This window comes from Bufo gargarizans, chromosome 3, assembly GCF_014858855.1.
Source record: "Bufo gargarizans isolate SCDJY-AF-19 chromosome 3, ASM1485885v1, whole genome shotgun sequence".
Lineage (NCBI taxonomy): Eukaryota > Metazoa > Chordata > Amphibia > Anura > Bufonidae > Bufo > Bufo gargarizans.
Genome location: NC_058082.1, coordinates 351,914,328 through 351,930,641, shown reverse-complemented (window position 1 = coordinate 351,930,641; position 16,314 = coordinate 351,914,328). Strand labels below are relative to the sequence as shown.

At 44.2% G+C, this 16,314-nt stretch overlaps 1 protein-coding gene across 4 annotated transcripts in view; it reads right to left on the bottom strand.

The window, feature by feature from the left end:
• Window positions 1-16,314, bottom strand: part of CACNA1S (calcium voltage-gated channel subunit alpha1 S) — a 1,015,758-nt gene that overhangs the window by 158,240 nt on the left and 841,204 nt on the right. For all 4 annotated transcript variants that reach the window (XM_044287793.1, XM_044287791.1, XM_044287794.1 and 1 more), the window contains 2 exons: window positions 6,993-7,117; window positions 4,321-4,452 (listed from right to left, as the gene is read on the bottom strand). In XM_044287793.1, the coding sequence (XP_044143728.1) occupies window positions 4,321-4,452; window positions 6,993-7,117 (257 nt within the window). The remainder of the gene's footprint in view (window positions 1-4,320; window positions 4,453-6,992; window positions 7,118-16,314) is intronic.

The following is a 16,314-nucleotide window of genomic DNA, read 5'->3' as shown; positions in this document are numbered from 1 at the left end:
GGTCCTTTTCGTCGGTTGGTTCTAGCAGAGGAGCAGACATCACAGTGAGTACACACCAAACACTACACTTAGCCCCAGATCACCCCCCATCACCCAAATTAACCCCTTGATCACCCCTTGATCGCCCCTGTCAATCACCTAGTGAAAGGGAAAAAAGTGATCAGTGTAAACTGTCACGTTTTTTTCCCACTGGTATTGACTGTTTTAGGATAGTTTAGGCCCCTTTGTTAGGTAGTTAGCGATCGTTTAGCGCCCACAGGCTATACCCACAAATTTCGGATCTATGAGGGTAAAGATCAGACCCTGGAGACAGTCGGTTGCCCTGACTACCTGGGGAGCAGTGGGAAGACAGTCTGGGACTTGGTGTCACCCTTATTTGGCAAGGGGTACCATCTTTATGTGGACAATTTCTACACAAGTGTGCCCCTCTTCAGGCATTTGTTCCTAGAACAGATTGGCTGCTGTGGCACCACGCGACCCAGTCGCCGGAGGTTTCCCCCAACGGCTCGTTACCACCCGTCTTGCAAGGGGGGAGACGGCTGCCTTGTATAACCAAAAACTGCTCGTGGTGAAATGGAGAGACAAGCGTGACATTTACATGCTCTCCTCCATTCACGCAGACACGACAATACAAATTGAATGAGCAACCAGTGTCATTGAAAAGCCCCTCTGTGTCCACGACTATAATTCGCTCATGGGAGGGGTGGACTTCAATGACCAGATGTTGTCTCCCTATTTACTTTCCCGCAGAACCAGACGCTAGTATAAGAAGGTGTCTGTATATTTGATTCAATTGGCTGTATATAATAGTTTTGTTCTCTACAGTAAGGCTGGGAGAACAAGATCCTTCCTCAAATTTCAGGAAGAGATCATCGAGAACCTCATGTATCCATGAGGTTCCCTGGCCAAAACCACCAGTGTCGTAAGCCATCTACACGAGCGACATTTCTCCAGTGTCGTTGCCGGTACCTCAAACCAACCGCCACCCCATAAAAAATGTTGCGTCTGTAGCAGGAGTGGAATAAGGCGTGACACCCGCTATTTCTGTCCTGACTGCCCTGACCACGCTGCCCTATGCTTTGGGGAGTGTTTCTGGAAGTAACACACACAGGTACACTTAGCATAGGGATTGCATCTCACAGGACAGGCACACAGGGCAATTAGGGCCCATTCACACAGAGCTGCTGCAAACCTCTCCTTTCACCTGGGACAAAGTGCATAATGTACTTCGCCACATCTCTGGGCACTTTGCACATTGTCCCATGGGGAAGGAGAGGTTTGTCCTATAAAGGTTAAAAAAAATTAAAAAATAAATCACCGGTAAGCAAAAAAGTTAATGTTCTGTTTCCAAAGTTCATAAAAGTTAATGTTTTGTTCAAAAGTTATTATAAAGTTCATGTTAATAAATTTATGGCATTGCAGCCTGGTTCTTTCTTTTTTTTTTTTTTTTTTTTTTACCTTCCAGGTGGACCAACCGATCGACTAGCTGCTGCACTGATGTGCATTCTGACAGAAGCATTGCGCTGCTGCGAGATTTCTGCGAGATTTCTCCTCTGCAGTAAAAGATACATTTGCCGAGGCATATATACTTTGTATATAAAAAAAAATCCCGGCAATGATTTATTCATCCACATTGATTGATGTGAATGGAGAAATCGGGTTTGCCAGGGCATGTGAGCCAAGTGGGTTTGGATGTTGGGCGGAGCTCCTATGTCCTGGCAGACGCCTTTCCCCTCCTTTTTTTTGGCAGAGATTTTTTCATCCACATTGATCGATGCGAATGAAGAAATCTGTGCCGTTCATTTTTTCTTTCAGCCCAGGGTTTTTTGTCCCAAGTTAGTGGAAAGGGAGACTTTGAGAAAAAACAAACAAAAAAAAATCTATTTCCGCTAACTTGTGCCCAAATTTTTTTTTCAATGAACTCGCCATGCCCCTCATTAAATACCTTGGGGTGTCTTCTTTCCAAAATGTCACATGTGGGGCATTTATACTGCCCTGGCATTTTAGGGGCCCTAAAGCGTGAGAAGAAGTCTGGGATCCAAATATCTAAAAATGCCCTCCCAAAAGGAATTTGGGCCCCTTTGCCCACCTAGGCTGCAAAAAAGTGTCACACATGTGGTATCGCCGTACTCAGGAGAAGTTGGGCAATGTGTTTTGGGGTGTCATTTTACATATACCCATGCTGGGTGAGAGAAATATCTCGGCAAAAGACAACTTTTTCCATTTTTTTATACAAAGTTGGCATTTGACCGAGATATTTATCTCACCCAGCATGGGTATATGTAAAATGACACCCCAAAACAAATTGCCCAACTTCTCCTGAGTACGGCGATACCACATGTGTGACACTTTTTTGCAGCCTAGGTGGGCAAAGAGCACCTTTAGGCTGGGTTCTCACCTGAGCGTTTTACAGCGCATTCCTACACGCTGTAAAACGCTCAACAAGGAGAAACCAATGCTTCCCTATGGGAATGGTTCTTACTTGGGCGTTTTACAGCGCGTACGATCACGCTGTAAAATGCCCGACGCCCCAAGAAGTACATGAGCTTCTTTGGGGCGTCTTGTCGCGCGTTCCCGTACATAGACTTTCGGGAATGCGCGACAATGGGCGTTCGCTTGTCTTTGTATGCACAATTGCAAATGCCGGTACAATCGCGCATACAGAGCGCTCCTTTCAGAACGCTCAGGTGTGTACCCAGCGTTAGGATTTCACAGGGCAATTTTTTTTACACATTTTGATTTCAAACTACTTCTCACACATTAGGGTCCCTAAAATGCCAGGGCAGTATAACTACCCCACAAGTGACCCCATTTTTGAAAGAAGACACCCCAAGTTATCTCGTGATGGGCATAGTGAGTTCATGGAAGTTTTTATTTTTTGTCACAAGTTAGTGGAATATGAGACTTTGTAAGAAAAAAATAAAAGAAAAAAATCATCATTTTCCGCTAACTTGTGACAAAAAATAAAAAGTTCTATGAACTCACTATGCCCATCAGTGAATACCTTAGGGTGTCTACTTTCCGAAATGGGGTCATTTGTGGGGGTTTTCTACTGTCTGGGCATTGTAGAACCTCAGGAAACATGACAGGTGCTCAGAACGTCAGAGCTGCTTCAAAAAGCGGAAATTCACACTTTTGTACCATAGTTTGTAAAAGCTATAACTTTTACCCAAACATATTTTTTTTAATCAAAGACACGTAGAACAATACATTTAGAGAAAAGTTTATATATGGATGTCGTTTTTTTTGAAAAATTTTACAACTGAAAGTGAAAAATGTCATTTTTTGGCCAAAATGTGGGTAAATTTTCGATTAATAACAAAAAAAGTAAAAAATGTCAGCAGCAATGAAATACCACCAAATGAAAGCTCTATTAGTGAGAAGAAAAGGAGGTAAAATTCATTTGGGTGGTAAGTTGCATGACCGAGCAATAAACCGTGACAGTAGTGTAGTGCAGAATTGTAAAAAGTGGTCTGGTCATTAAGGGTGTTTAAGCTAGGGAAGCTGAAGTGGTTAACATCTATGGGAGAAATATCAGATTTCAAAAATATAATTATTATTTTGCATTGCAACAGCTCTATTTCAATTTCCTACCTCTGTTAAAAACTGCACATCTTCTAAATCTTTTAGATATAGAAACAGCTTTTATATTGATGCTTTATTATGTCTTCCATGAATTACCATATTTTTCACCCCATAAGATGCACCTTTTTTCCCCCCAAAGTGGGGGAAAAATGCCCCTGCGTCTTATGGGGCGGCTACTAATGAGCGCTCATTAGTACTGGAGGACCAGGAATCGGTGAAGGCTCTGTACTCACCGCTTCCTGGTCCTCGGCAGTTCACAACACACCAACAGCAGGAGGAAGAGGATCACAATGTGAGGAGTGGCGGCATTCAGGAGCAGGAGAGGTAAGTGGGTTTTTTATTTTTGTGATCTGAGTTTGAATTATGGCTGGGGGCTGCGTACATATGGCTGGGGGCTGCGTAACATATGGCTGGGGGCTGATATGAGGCATGAGTGTCTCATATGAGGTCTGATTGGGGGTCTTCTTTATATTGGCCTCTGATCTGAGGTTTGATTGGGGGGTCATTCACATTGGGGTCTAATCTGAGATCTTATTAACATTGAGGATCTTATTGGGACTGTGAGCTGAGGTCTGATTAGCATTGGGGGTCTGATTGCTGATCTGAGGTCTAATGAAAAATATTTTTTTCTTATTGTCCTCCTCTAAAACCTAGGTGCATTTTAGGGAGAAAAATACGTAATTTTTAACTTTTTTTTATCTAAATTTAGAAGTAATTCATAAAAGTAATTCTCACCCGATAAATTCCTTCTTCAATGGCTGCTTCAACCATGGCTCTCTCCAATTCTTCTTCAGGTGTCAGATCACCAGATATTGCACGTTTTAGTTCACCTTCTCCTCCCTCTTCTTCCACACTGCGCAAGCCAGCCTATAGCGAATTACACAGGTTAAACAAGACTTGGCACTGTATTGTACACTGACCAAAAATATAAATGAAACACTTTCGGTTTTGCTCCAATTTTGCATGAGCTGAACGCAAAGATCTGAAACATTTTCTACATACACAAAAGACCCATTACTTTTAAATACTGTTCACAAATCTGTCTAAATCTGTGTTAGCGAGCACTTCTCCTTTGCTGAGATAATCCATCCCACCTCACAGCAGAGGCATATCAAGGTGCTGATTAGACAGCATGAATATTGCACAGGTGTGCCTTAAACTGCCCACAATAAAAGACCAGTCTGAAATGTGCACAGTTTTACCTTTGCCTCAATGGGTGACATGTCCAGTAAGTATGCTGGCAGAGCAAGAACTGGGTTATTTTCAGCTTCCAGGAATTGTGTACAGATCCTTGCAATATGGGGCCGTGCATTATCATGCTGCAGCATGAGGTGATGGTCGTGGATGAATGGCATAACAATGGGCCTCAGGATCTCGTCACAGTATCTCTTGTGCATTCAAAATGCCATCAATAAAATGCACCTGTGTTTGTTGTCCATAACATACGCCTGCCCATACCATAACCCAACCGCCACCATGGGCTACTAGATCCACAACGTTGACATCAGCAAACCGCTCACCCACACAACGCCACACATGCTGTCTGCCATCTGCCCTGAACTGTGAAAACCGGGACTCATCTGTGAACAGAACGCCTCTGCAACGTGCCAGACGCCATTGAATGTGAGCATTTGCCCACTCAAGTTACGATGACGAACTGCAGCCAGGTCTAGACCCTGATGAGGACAATGAGCATGGAGATGAGCTTCCCTGAGACGGTTTCTGACAGTTTGTGCAGAAATGTTTTGGTTATGCAAACCGATTGTTGCTGCAGCTGTCCGGGTGGCTGGTCTCAGAGGATCATGGAGGTGAACATGCTGGATGTGGAGGTCCTGGGCTGGTGTGATTACATGTGGTCTGCGGTTGTGAGACCGGTTGGATGTACTGCCAAATTCTCTGAAATGCCTTTGGAGATGACTTATGGTAGAGAAATGAACATTCATTACACGAGCAACAGCTCTGGTAGACATTCCTGCAGTCAGCATGCCAATTGCATGCTCCCTCAAACACTGCGACATCTGTGTCATTGTGCTGTGTTTTCAAACTGCACATTTCAGAGTGGCCTTTAATTGTGGGCCGTCTAAGGCACACCTATGCAATATTCATGCTGTCTAATTAGCACCTTGATATGCCACACCTGTGAGGTGAGATGGATTATCTAAGTAAAGGAGAAGTGCTCACTAACACACAGATTTATGAACAATATTTAAGAGTAAGGTCTCATGCACATGACCGTTGTGTGCATCAGTGTCCGTTTTACGTGATTTTCTGCAGACCCATTGACTTTCAATGAGTCTGTTGAAAACTCGGAAAATGCACCGTTGTTCTTCCGCGTCCGTGATCCGTGTTTCCTGTCCTTCAAAAAAATAAGACCTGTCCTATTTTTTTGACGGACAACGGTTCACGGACCCATTCAAGTCAACGGGTTCGTGAAAAAACAGACAATTTGGTCATCTAAGAATATAGGATTTGTTCCTTCTCAGTTATACAGTTCCATGCAATTTACTAGGTAGAGATCTAATCTGTAAATTTAATTGTGAATGAAAATTCACCATTAACTTACAGGGAATTTGAGGATTTCACCCAGTTAGCTAACTCCTCATCTGTCATGGCAACAAGCACCTCAGAGTCAGTCCCAGGGGATCTCTTACAGAGGGCTATGATACGCACAATTAACCCCTCAGGTGCGGCACCTGAGGGGTTAATTGTGCGGATCACAGCCTCCTGTAAGAGCTCGAGTGCTGCCAGGCAGCAGGGGGCAGTCATGTACAGTTCGTAGTATATTCTAACTTGAAGCGTCCCCATCACTATGGGAACGCCTCTTTGTTAGAGTATACTGTCGGATCTGAGTTTTCACGATCTAACTCAAATCTGATGATATATTCTAACATAGAGGCGTTCCCATGGTGATGGGGACGCTTCAAGTTAAAATATACCATCGGATTGGAGAAAACTCCGATCCGATGGCATAATAGGGACTCCTTACTTTACATTGAAAGTCAATGGGGGACGGACCCATTTGCAATTGCACCATATTGTGTCAACGTCAAACGGATCCGTCCCCATTGACTTGCATTTTAAGTCAGGACGGATCAGTTTGGCTCCGCACGGCCAGGCGGACACCAAAACGACTTTTTCCTTCATGTCCGTGGATCCTCCAAAAATCAAGGAAGACCCACGGAAGAAAAAACGGACACTGATCACGGAACTACGGAACCCGTTTTTGCGGACCGCAAAAAAACAAAGTCTGTGAGCATGAGGCCTAATGTGTATTTAGAAAAGGTTTCAGATCTTTGAGTTCAGCTCATGCAAAATGGGAGCAAAACCGAAAGTGTTGCGTTTAGATTTTTGTTCAGTGTATATCTTATTATGAAAATAGAAAAGGGTGTCATTTTTTTTTCAATTACCTGGATCTCTACAGCATTTCTTTTAGGTCGATATCCATAATACTCCTCCTGACGTTTCTTAAACTTTCGGAAATGTTCTTGTATCAAGAAGATGGCATAAAATTTCCCAACAGTAACTTCATCGTCTTCAAGAATAAAAAGAGAACTTAACATATAATATAGATGACAAAATGTGAGTGAATAAAACAATAGAAAAGAAAGCATAACATTCATAACTGTATTCATCATTTCCTGCTGTGGGAAAGGTAAGAATGTAGTAACCCTTAGAAAGAAAACTTCCATTCACTAAAAGGTTTTCTTACTGCTTCATAGAGAATATTTTTCACATATGCAGTTTTTGAAGGGTTTCATGCAAGCACAGTCTGTTTTATATCCCCTATACAGCATCTCAGAAGGATTTCGAACAAGGCATTAAGAACCATCTATGTGTAGCAACATCCAAACTCTCAGTTCACTGATAAAATCAGTTGTCAGTGAAGATGTGCTGCCTGTTCACTAGGATATCTGTCAGCAGATTAGTACCTATGAAACTGGCTGACCTGTTATATGTACACTTGGCAGCTGAAGGCATCTGTGTTGGTTCCATGTTCATATGTGCCCATGTTGCTGAGAAAAATGGGGCTTGAATATATGCAAATGAGCCCCTAGCAGCAATGGGGGTGTAGCCGTTATACCTAGAGGTTCTGCTCTCTCTGCAACTGCCCCGCCCTCTACACTTTGATTGATAGGGCTAGGCATTATGATGGTTTCACTGCCTGGCCCTGTTAATTAAAGTGCAGGGAGCGTTATAGTTGCAGAGAGAGAGCCAAGAAAAAAACTGGTCTAGGAGGCTACCAAGAGGCCTACAGCAACATTAAAGGAGCTGCAGGAATATCTGGCAAGTACTGTCTGTGTGGTACACGTGACAACAATCTCCCGTATTCTTCATATATCTGGGCTATGGGGTAGAGTGGCAAGACAAAAGCCTTTTCTTACGTAGAAAATATCCAAGCCAGGATACATTTTGAAGTCTCCTAAAAGTATGTGGGAAAAGGTGTTATGGTCTGATGAAACCAAGGTTGAACTTGTTGGCCATAATTCCAAAATATATGTTTAGTGCAAAAACAACACTGCACATTACCAAAAGAACACCATACCCACAGTGAAGCATGCTGGTGGCAGCATCATGCCTTGGAGCCGTTTTTCTTCAGCTGGAACTGGGGCCTTAGTTAAGCTAGAGGGAATTATGAACAATTCCAAATACCAGTCAATATTGGCACAAAACCTTCAGGCTTCTGCTAGAAAGCTGAACATGAAGAGGAACTTCACCTTTCAGCATGACAATGACCCAAAAGAATGGCTTCACCAGAAGAAGATTAACGTTTTGGAATGACACAGCCAGAGCCCAGACCTGCCTCCGATTGAAAATCTGTGGGGGGATATGAAAAGGGCTGTGCACAGGAAATGCCCTCACAATCTAACAAATTTTTAGTGTTTTTGCAAAGAGTGGGCAAATCTTGCCACGTCAAAATGTGCCATGCTGATAGACTCATACCCAAAAAGACTGAGTGCTGTAATAAAATCAAAAGGTGCTTCAACAAAGTATTAGTTTAAGGGTGTGCACACTTATGCAACCATATTATTAAAATTTTTATATTTCTTTCTTCCCTCTACCTAAAATATTTCAGTTTGTTTTTCAATTGAGTTGTACAGTTTGTAGGTCACATTAAAGGTGGAAAAAGTTTGTCTCATCTTTTTTTACATCACAGAAACCTGACATTTTAACCGCCTCCGGACCGCCTAACGCAGATGTGCGGTCCGGAGGCGGCAGCCCTGCGCACAACGACGCATATACGCGTCATCTCGCGAGGGCCGGGATTTCCTGTGAACGAGCGCACACAGGCGCGCACGCTCACAGGAACGGAAGGTAAGCTAGTGGATCTCCAGCCTGCCAGTGGCGATCGCTCGCTGGCAGGCTGGAGATCTGATTTTTTTAACCCCTAACAGGTATATTAGACGCTGTGGTGATCACCCATATACACTCCCTGATCACCCCCTGTCATTGATCACCCCCCTGTAAGGCTCCATTCAGACGTCCGCATGATTTTTACGGATCTATGGATACATGGATCGGATCCGCAAAACACATGCGGACGTCTGAATGGAGCCTTACAGGGGGGTGATCAATGACAGGCGGGTGATCACCCATATACACTCCCTGATCACCCCCCTGTCATTGATCACCCCCCTGTATGGCTCCATTCAGACGTCCGCATGTGTTTTGCGGATCCGATCCATGTATCCATGGATCCGTAAAAATCATACGGACGTCTGAATGGAGCCTTACAGGGGGGGGTGATCAGTGACAGGGGGGTGATCACCCTGATCACCCCCTGTCATTGATCACCCCCCTGTAAGACTCCATTCAGACGTCCGCATGTGTTTTGCGGATCCGATCCATGTATCCATGGATCCGTAAAAATCATACGGACGTCTGAATGGAGCCTTACAGGGGGGGTGATCAATGACAGGGGGGTGATCACCCTGATCACCCCCTGTCATTGATCACCCCCCTGTAAGGCTCCATTCAGATGTCCGCATGTGTTTTGCGGATCCGATCCATGTATCCATGGATCCGTAAAAATTATACGGACTTTTGAATGGAGCCTTACAGGGGGGTGATCAATGACTAGGGGGTGATCACCCTGATCACCCCCTGTCATTGATCACCCCCCTGTAAGGCTCCATTCAGACGTCCGCATGTGTTTTGCGGTTCCGATCCATGTATCCATGGATCCGTAAAAATCATACGGACGTCTGAATGGAGCCTGATCAATGACAGGGGGGTGATCACCCATATACACTCCCTGATCACCCCCTGTCATTGATCACCCCCCTGTAAGGCTCCATTCAGACGTCCGCATGATTTTTACGGATCCATGGATACATGGATCGGATCCGCAAAACACATGCGGACGTCTGAATGGAGCCTTACAGGGGGGTGATCAGTGACAGGGGGGTGATCACCCTGATCACCCCCTGTCATTGATCACCCCCCTGTAAGACTCCATTCAGACGTCCGCATGTGTTTTGCGGATCCGATCCATGTATCCATGGATCCGTAAAAATCATACGGACGTCTGAATGGAGCCTTACAGGGGGGTGATCAATGACAGGGGGGTGATCACCCATATACACTCCCTGATCACCCCCCTGTCATTGATCACCCCTCTGTAAGGCTCCATTCAGACGTCCGCATGTGTTTTGCGGATCCGATACATGGATCCGTAAAAGTCATACGGACGTCTGAATGGAGCCTTACAGGGGGGGTGATCAATGACAGGGGGGTGAGCACCCTGATCACCCCCTGTCATTGATCACCCCCCCTGTAAGGCTCCATTCAGATGTCCGCAAGTGTTTTGCGGATCCGATCCATGTATCCATGGATCCGTAAAAATCATACGGACGTCTGAATGGAGCCTTACAGGGGGGGTGATCAGTGACAGGGGGGTGATCACCCTGATCACCCCCTGTCATTGATCACCCCCCTGTAAGACTCCATTCAGACGTCTGCATGTGTTTTGCGGATCCGATCCATGTATCCATGGATCTGTAAAAATCATACGGACGTCTGAATGGAGCCTTACAGGGGGGTGACCAATGACAGGGGGGTGATCACCAGTGTTCCCTCTAAGCCTGGGCAGCTGCTGAGCGGGGTCGCCTCAGAGCTGGACACAGCGCCATCAAAGGTGGGCGATAGGAAAACCTAAAATAATTGTCACATTAAAGAGCATACAATGTAACCCCTGCACCATGCTGTGTAATATACAGCATAAACCTTACACCATGCTGTACAGCAGGCATGCTCAACCTACGGCCCTCCAGCTGTTGCAAAACTACAACTCCCAGCATGCCCGAACAACCTACAGCAGGGCATTGTGGGAGTTGTAGTTTTACAACAGCTGGAGGGCCGCAGGTTGAGCATGCCTGCTGTACAGAATACATTATAATCTATACACCATACAGTAAAATATACATTATAATCCATACTCCATGCCGTATAATATACATTATAATCCATACACCATGCCGTGCAATATACAACATAACCTTACAGTGTAGGTGTTATACTATATATTGAACGGCATTGTGTATGGATTATAATGTATACTGTACAGCAAATGTATGGAGGTTACACCATGCCAGACAATATAACCCCTGTGGGAAAGATAATAGATAGATAGATATACCTATACACAGCCTATACCTATACACAGCCTATACCTATACACAGCCTATACCTATATACGGTCTATACTTATATACAGCCTATACCTATATCTGCCCCCCCCCCCCAGCTGTGTGGAGAAGGCCTCAGTGGAAGGCACATAACGGCAGAGGTGCACCCGACGTTTGCTGCTCAGGGTGAAGGTCGGAATGGCAGCAATATTGGCTTTCACCCAGCTTTTCTAGAAGCGGATAGAACTAAAGAAAATAAATATTATTGCAGTATAGGCACACAGAGATTTGAGAACAGATGTAGCAGAGCTTGGTTTGTAAATTGACTGTTTGAGGCCGCAGTGTTTGTGCTGTGAACAGTCGGTACATGCGGCTACAGTCCAATGTAAGGAGTCAGGACATAGTAGGATTTCACAACAAGTTGTACCCCAACATATACAGTAAGCACCTGCCCTACTGCACCTAACAAGATCAGCTCTGCAGCAATCTAACAAGCTCGGCCCTGCTGCATCTAACAAGCTCAGCCCTGCTGCATCTAACAAGCTTAGCTCTGCTGCATGCATCCCATCCACATCTAGGACCGGTATCCTGGTCTCCATACGTGACAAACCCCACAAAGTGACTTTTCCTTGTGGGGAACAGACCTTACCGCCCCAGAATGCCTCTTGTCAAGGAGTGTGTCCGGTTTAATAAATATTAGCGGCCCCCCCTTATTACTGTGGCGGTGTCAGGGTGACTGCTTTGGGGCAGGATGTGAGGAATACATTAGGATTTCATGAACAGGGATTGCCCTGTCTCCTTCTTCCACCTGCCCAGCAGTGAGATTTATGGGGCTGGGGGACGTTAGCAGCGGGGCCCTTCTCTCCATCAGACTGCCACATTACCTCTGCCTGTGCACTGCTGCTCAGTCCTCCTCTTCAGTTAGAAAAGGAGGAGGCAGCAGTAGTGCGGGGACATGTATAGTGTCATCAATAGTGTGGGCAAGTGTGGGCATTTTGTGACCGGGTGCTGCTGAGCGGACTTATTAAACTTGTGAGCGGGGGCACAATAATTGCTGTGCGGCCGCTCACCCGCGTAGCTTAGAGGGAACACTGGTGATCACCCATATACACTCCCTGATCACCCCCCTGTCATTGATCACCCCCTGTCATTGATCACCCCTCTGTAAGGCTCCATTCAGACGTCCGCATGTGTTTTGCGGATCCGATCCATGGATCCGTAAAAATCATACGGATGTCTGAATGGAGCCTTACCAGGGGGGTGATCAATGACAGGGGGGTGATCAGGGAGTCTATATGGGTGATCACCCCCCTGTCATTGATCACCCCCCCCCTGTAAGGCTCCATTCAGAAATTTTTTTGGCCCAAGTTAGCAGAAATTTTTTGTTTGTTTTTGTTTTCTCTTACAAAGTCTCATATTCCACTAACTTGTGTCAAAAAATAAAATCTCACATGAACTCACCATACCCCTCACGGAATCCAAATGCGTAAACATTTTTAGACATTTATATTCCAGACTTTTTCTCACGCTTTAGGGCCCCTAAAAAGCCAGGGCAGTATAAATACCCCACATGTGACCTCATTTCGGAAAGAAGACACCCCAAGGTATTCCGTGAGGGGCATATTGAGTCCATGAAAGATTGAAATTTATGTCCTAAGTTAGCGGAAAAAACAAAAAAAATCAATTTCCGCTAACTTATGCAAAAAAAATAAAAATTTCTATGAACTCGCCATGCCCCTCATTGAATTCCTTGGGGTGTCTTCTTTCCAAAGTGGGGTCACATGTGGGGTATTTATACTGCCCTGGCTTTTCAGGGGCCCGAAAGTGTGAGAAGAAGTCTGGGATCCAAATGTCTAAAAATGCCCTCCTAAAAGGAATTTGGGCCGCTTTGCGCCTCTAGGCTGCAAAAAAGTGTCACACATCTGGTATCGCCGTACTCAGGAGAAGTTGGGCAATGTGTTTTGGGGTGTCATTTTACATATACCCATGCTGGGTGAGAAAAATATCTTGGTCAAATGCCAACTTTGTATAAAAAAAAATGGGAAAAGTTATCTTTTGCCAAGATATTTCTCTCACCCAGCATGGTTATATGTAAAATGACACCCCAAAACACATTCCCCAACTTCTCCTGAGTACGGCGATACCACATGTGTGATACTTTTTTGCAGCCATGGTGGGCAAAGGGGCACATATTCCAAAGTGCACCTTTCGGATTTCACCAGTCATTTTTTACAGATTTTGATTGCAAGGTACTTCTTACACATTTGGGCCCCTAAATTGCCAGGGCAGTATAACTACCCCACAAGTGACCCCATTTTGGAAATAAGACACCCCAAGGTATTCCGTGAGGGGCATGGCGAGTTCATAGAATTTTTTATTTTTTTGTTGCAAGTTAGTTGAATATGAGACTTTGTAAGAAAAAAATAAAAATAAAAAATCATCATCATTTTCCGCTAACTTGTGATAAAAAATAAAAAGTTCTATGAACTCACTATGCCCATCAGCGAATACCTTAGGGTGTCTACTTTCCGAAATGGGGTCATTTGTGGGGTTTTTCTACTGTTTGGGCATTGTAGAACCTCAGGAAACATGACAGGTGCTCAGAAAGTCAGAGCTGCTTCAAAAAGCGGAAATTCACATTTTTGTACCATAGTTTGTAAACGCTATAACTTTTACCCAAACCATTTTTTTTTGCCCAAACTTTTTTTTTATCAAAGACATGTAGAACTATAAATTTAGCGAAAAATTTATATATGGATGTCTTTTTTTTTGCAAAATTTTACAGCTGAAAGTGAAAAATGTCATTTTTTTGCAAAAAAATCGTTACATTTCGATTAATAACAAAAAAAGTAAAAATGTCAGCAGCAATAAAATACCACCAAATGAAAGCTCTATTGGTGAGAAGAAAAGGAGGTAAAATTCATTTGAGTGGTAAGTTGCATGACCGAGCGATAAACGGTGAAAGTAGTGTAGTGCAGAAGTGTAAAAAGTGCTCTGGTCATGAAGGGGGTTTCAGCTAGCGGTTAAAGTGGTTAAACAGGGGCGTGTAGACTTTTTATATCCACTGTATATGGCCTACACAACCCCCTTAGGCACAATAACTTGGCTCACCAACCAAAGGATATAAAAGTTTTTTTTTATACCAGACTTTCCTTCCTCACCTTTTGATTATCTATATTAAATGCACCATTTACAAAGAACGTGTAACAGGGTGCCGAAGGCGCACTCAGTCTCCCATCAGCCGCAGACCTTCTGCTTAGCTTCGGGAGCAAGGATCTGTGTCGTTCCCAGGGTGGCTTTTGCTAGCTGTGAGGCTCCCTGATCACTCGGTGCTTGACTTGTTTGTATGTCGATCATGTGACGCTGGCCACGTCACATGACCCTCACTCCTCACTATAAATACAGGCAACCTGCTGGCTACAGGTTGCCTGCGATTTCCGTCCTATAGGCTGTGTATTATTATTGTTATTTTGCTTACCTTTGGATTTGAACCTCGATCCGCCTCTTGACACCTCTTCTGCCCGCTCCCTGAACATTGACGCTACCTCTCGGATTTTGACCTCGGCTTGTTTACGGATTTGCCTTTGCCTCTTCCCTTGTTCTGACGTGACCTTCTGGACTGACCTCGGCTAGTTGACCCGCCTAGCCTTCCGTTTTTTCTCTACTTCTGGTCCGCCTATTGTAACTTCTCAGTGGCTGTCCTCTTCCCTGCTGTCTCTTTCTCTCTGCTTGCACTTAGTAGGTTAGGGACTGTCGCCGAGTTGCGCTCTGTCACCTAGGGCGGGTGGTGCAAGTAGGCAGGGACAGGGGACAGGGTGGCAGCTCAGGGGATGCACCTCCGATCTATCTTGATTCCCGTGACTACCCGTGATATAACGATGGTGAAATCACCAGATGGTTTTCTTAAACAGTATTATATTACATTTAAATAGGTTCTTGCCCCATATTTGGTTCAAATCTTTACACTGGCATGTCATAAAAGGCCACAACCAGATAAGATGCTGAAAGGTTTAATTATTTCTGTACCAAAAGATGGAAAAAATCTAAATTATACATAGAATTCTAGGCCCATTTGCCAATGACTAAGGGGAAATTGTCTGCATTATTTACCAAGGATGAAGAGGAAAAAACATGGACTAGATTTTATTAATGAGCATTAAACTATAGTTAAAGGGCTTCTGTCACCCCACTAAACCGTTTTTTGTTTTTTTTGTTTACTAATAATCCCTATACTGCGAGCTCCCTATACATAAGTTAAATAATCATTTTGGTTCAGTAGAATTTGATAAAAAGCTATTTTTAAAATATGTAAATTACCTTGCTACCAGCAAGTAGGGCGGCTACTTGCTGGTAGCAGCCGCATCCTCCGATCCTAATGACGCCCCCTCCGCATTGTGATTGACAGGGCCAGGGAACGGAATCGTTCTCTGCTGGCCCTTCCTGTTTGCAATCAAAATCCGGCACCTGCGCCGCGGCCGTACCTATCTTCAATGTGCGCAGGCTGCTACCAGCAAGTATCCGCCCTACTTGCTGGTAGCAAGGTAATTTACATATTTTAAAAATAGCTTTTTATCAAATTCTACTGAACCAAAATGATTATTTAACTTATGTATGCAGAGCTCGCAGTATAGGGATTATTAGTAAACAACAAAAAAAAAAAAACGGTTTAGTGGGCTGACAGAAGCCCTTTAAAGAGGTTCTTACACCATATTTGGTAAATATCTTTATTTTGGCATGTGATCAAAGGCCACTACCAGATGAGATGCTGAAAGCTTTAACTATTGTTGTCTCAAAAGAGGAGGAAAAAAAATTAAACCATATGGATAATTTCCCTATTAATTTCCTATATAGAATTGCTTATAAAGTGTTATTGACATACTGTTGTCTAGGGATCAAATTGTTTTTTTTTCAAGGAGATAAACCTTTTGATCTAATTGAATGGGCTCAGACTGCAAGGGGGCTTGAGAGAGAATAATCGATTACAAAAATAGTTGATAGCTGCAGCCCTACTCTGGATAGGTTATCAGTATCTCATTGATGAGAGAGAGATCCGGGACCCCTGCCAATCAGCTGTTTGAGAAGGCACTTACACTCCTGTGAGCAC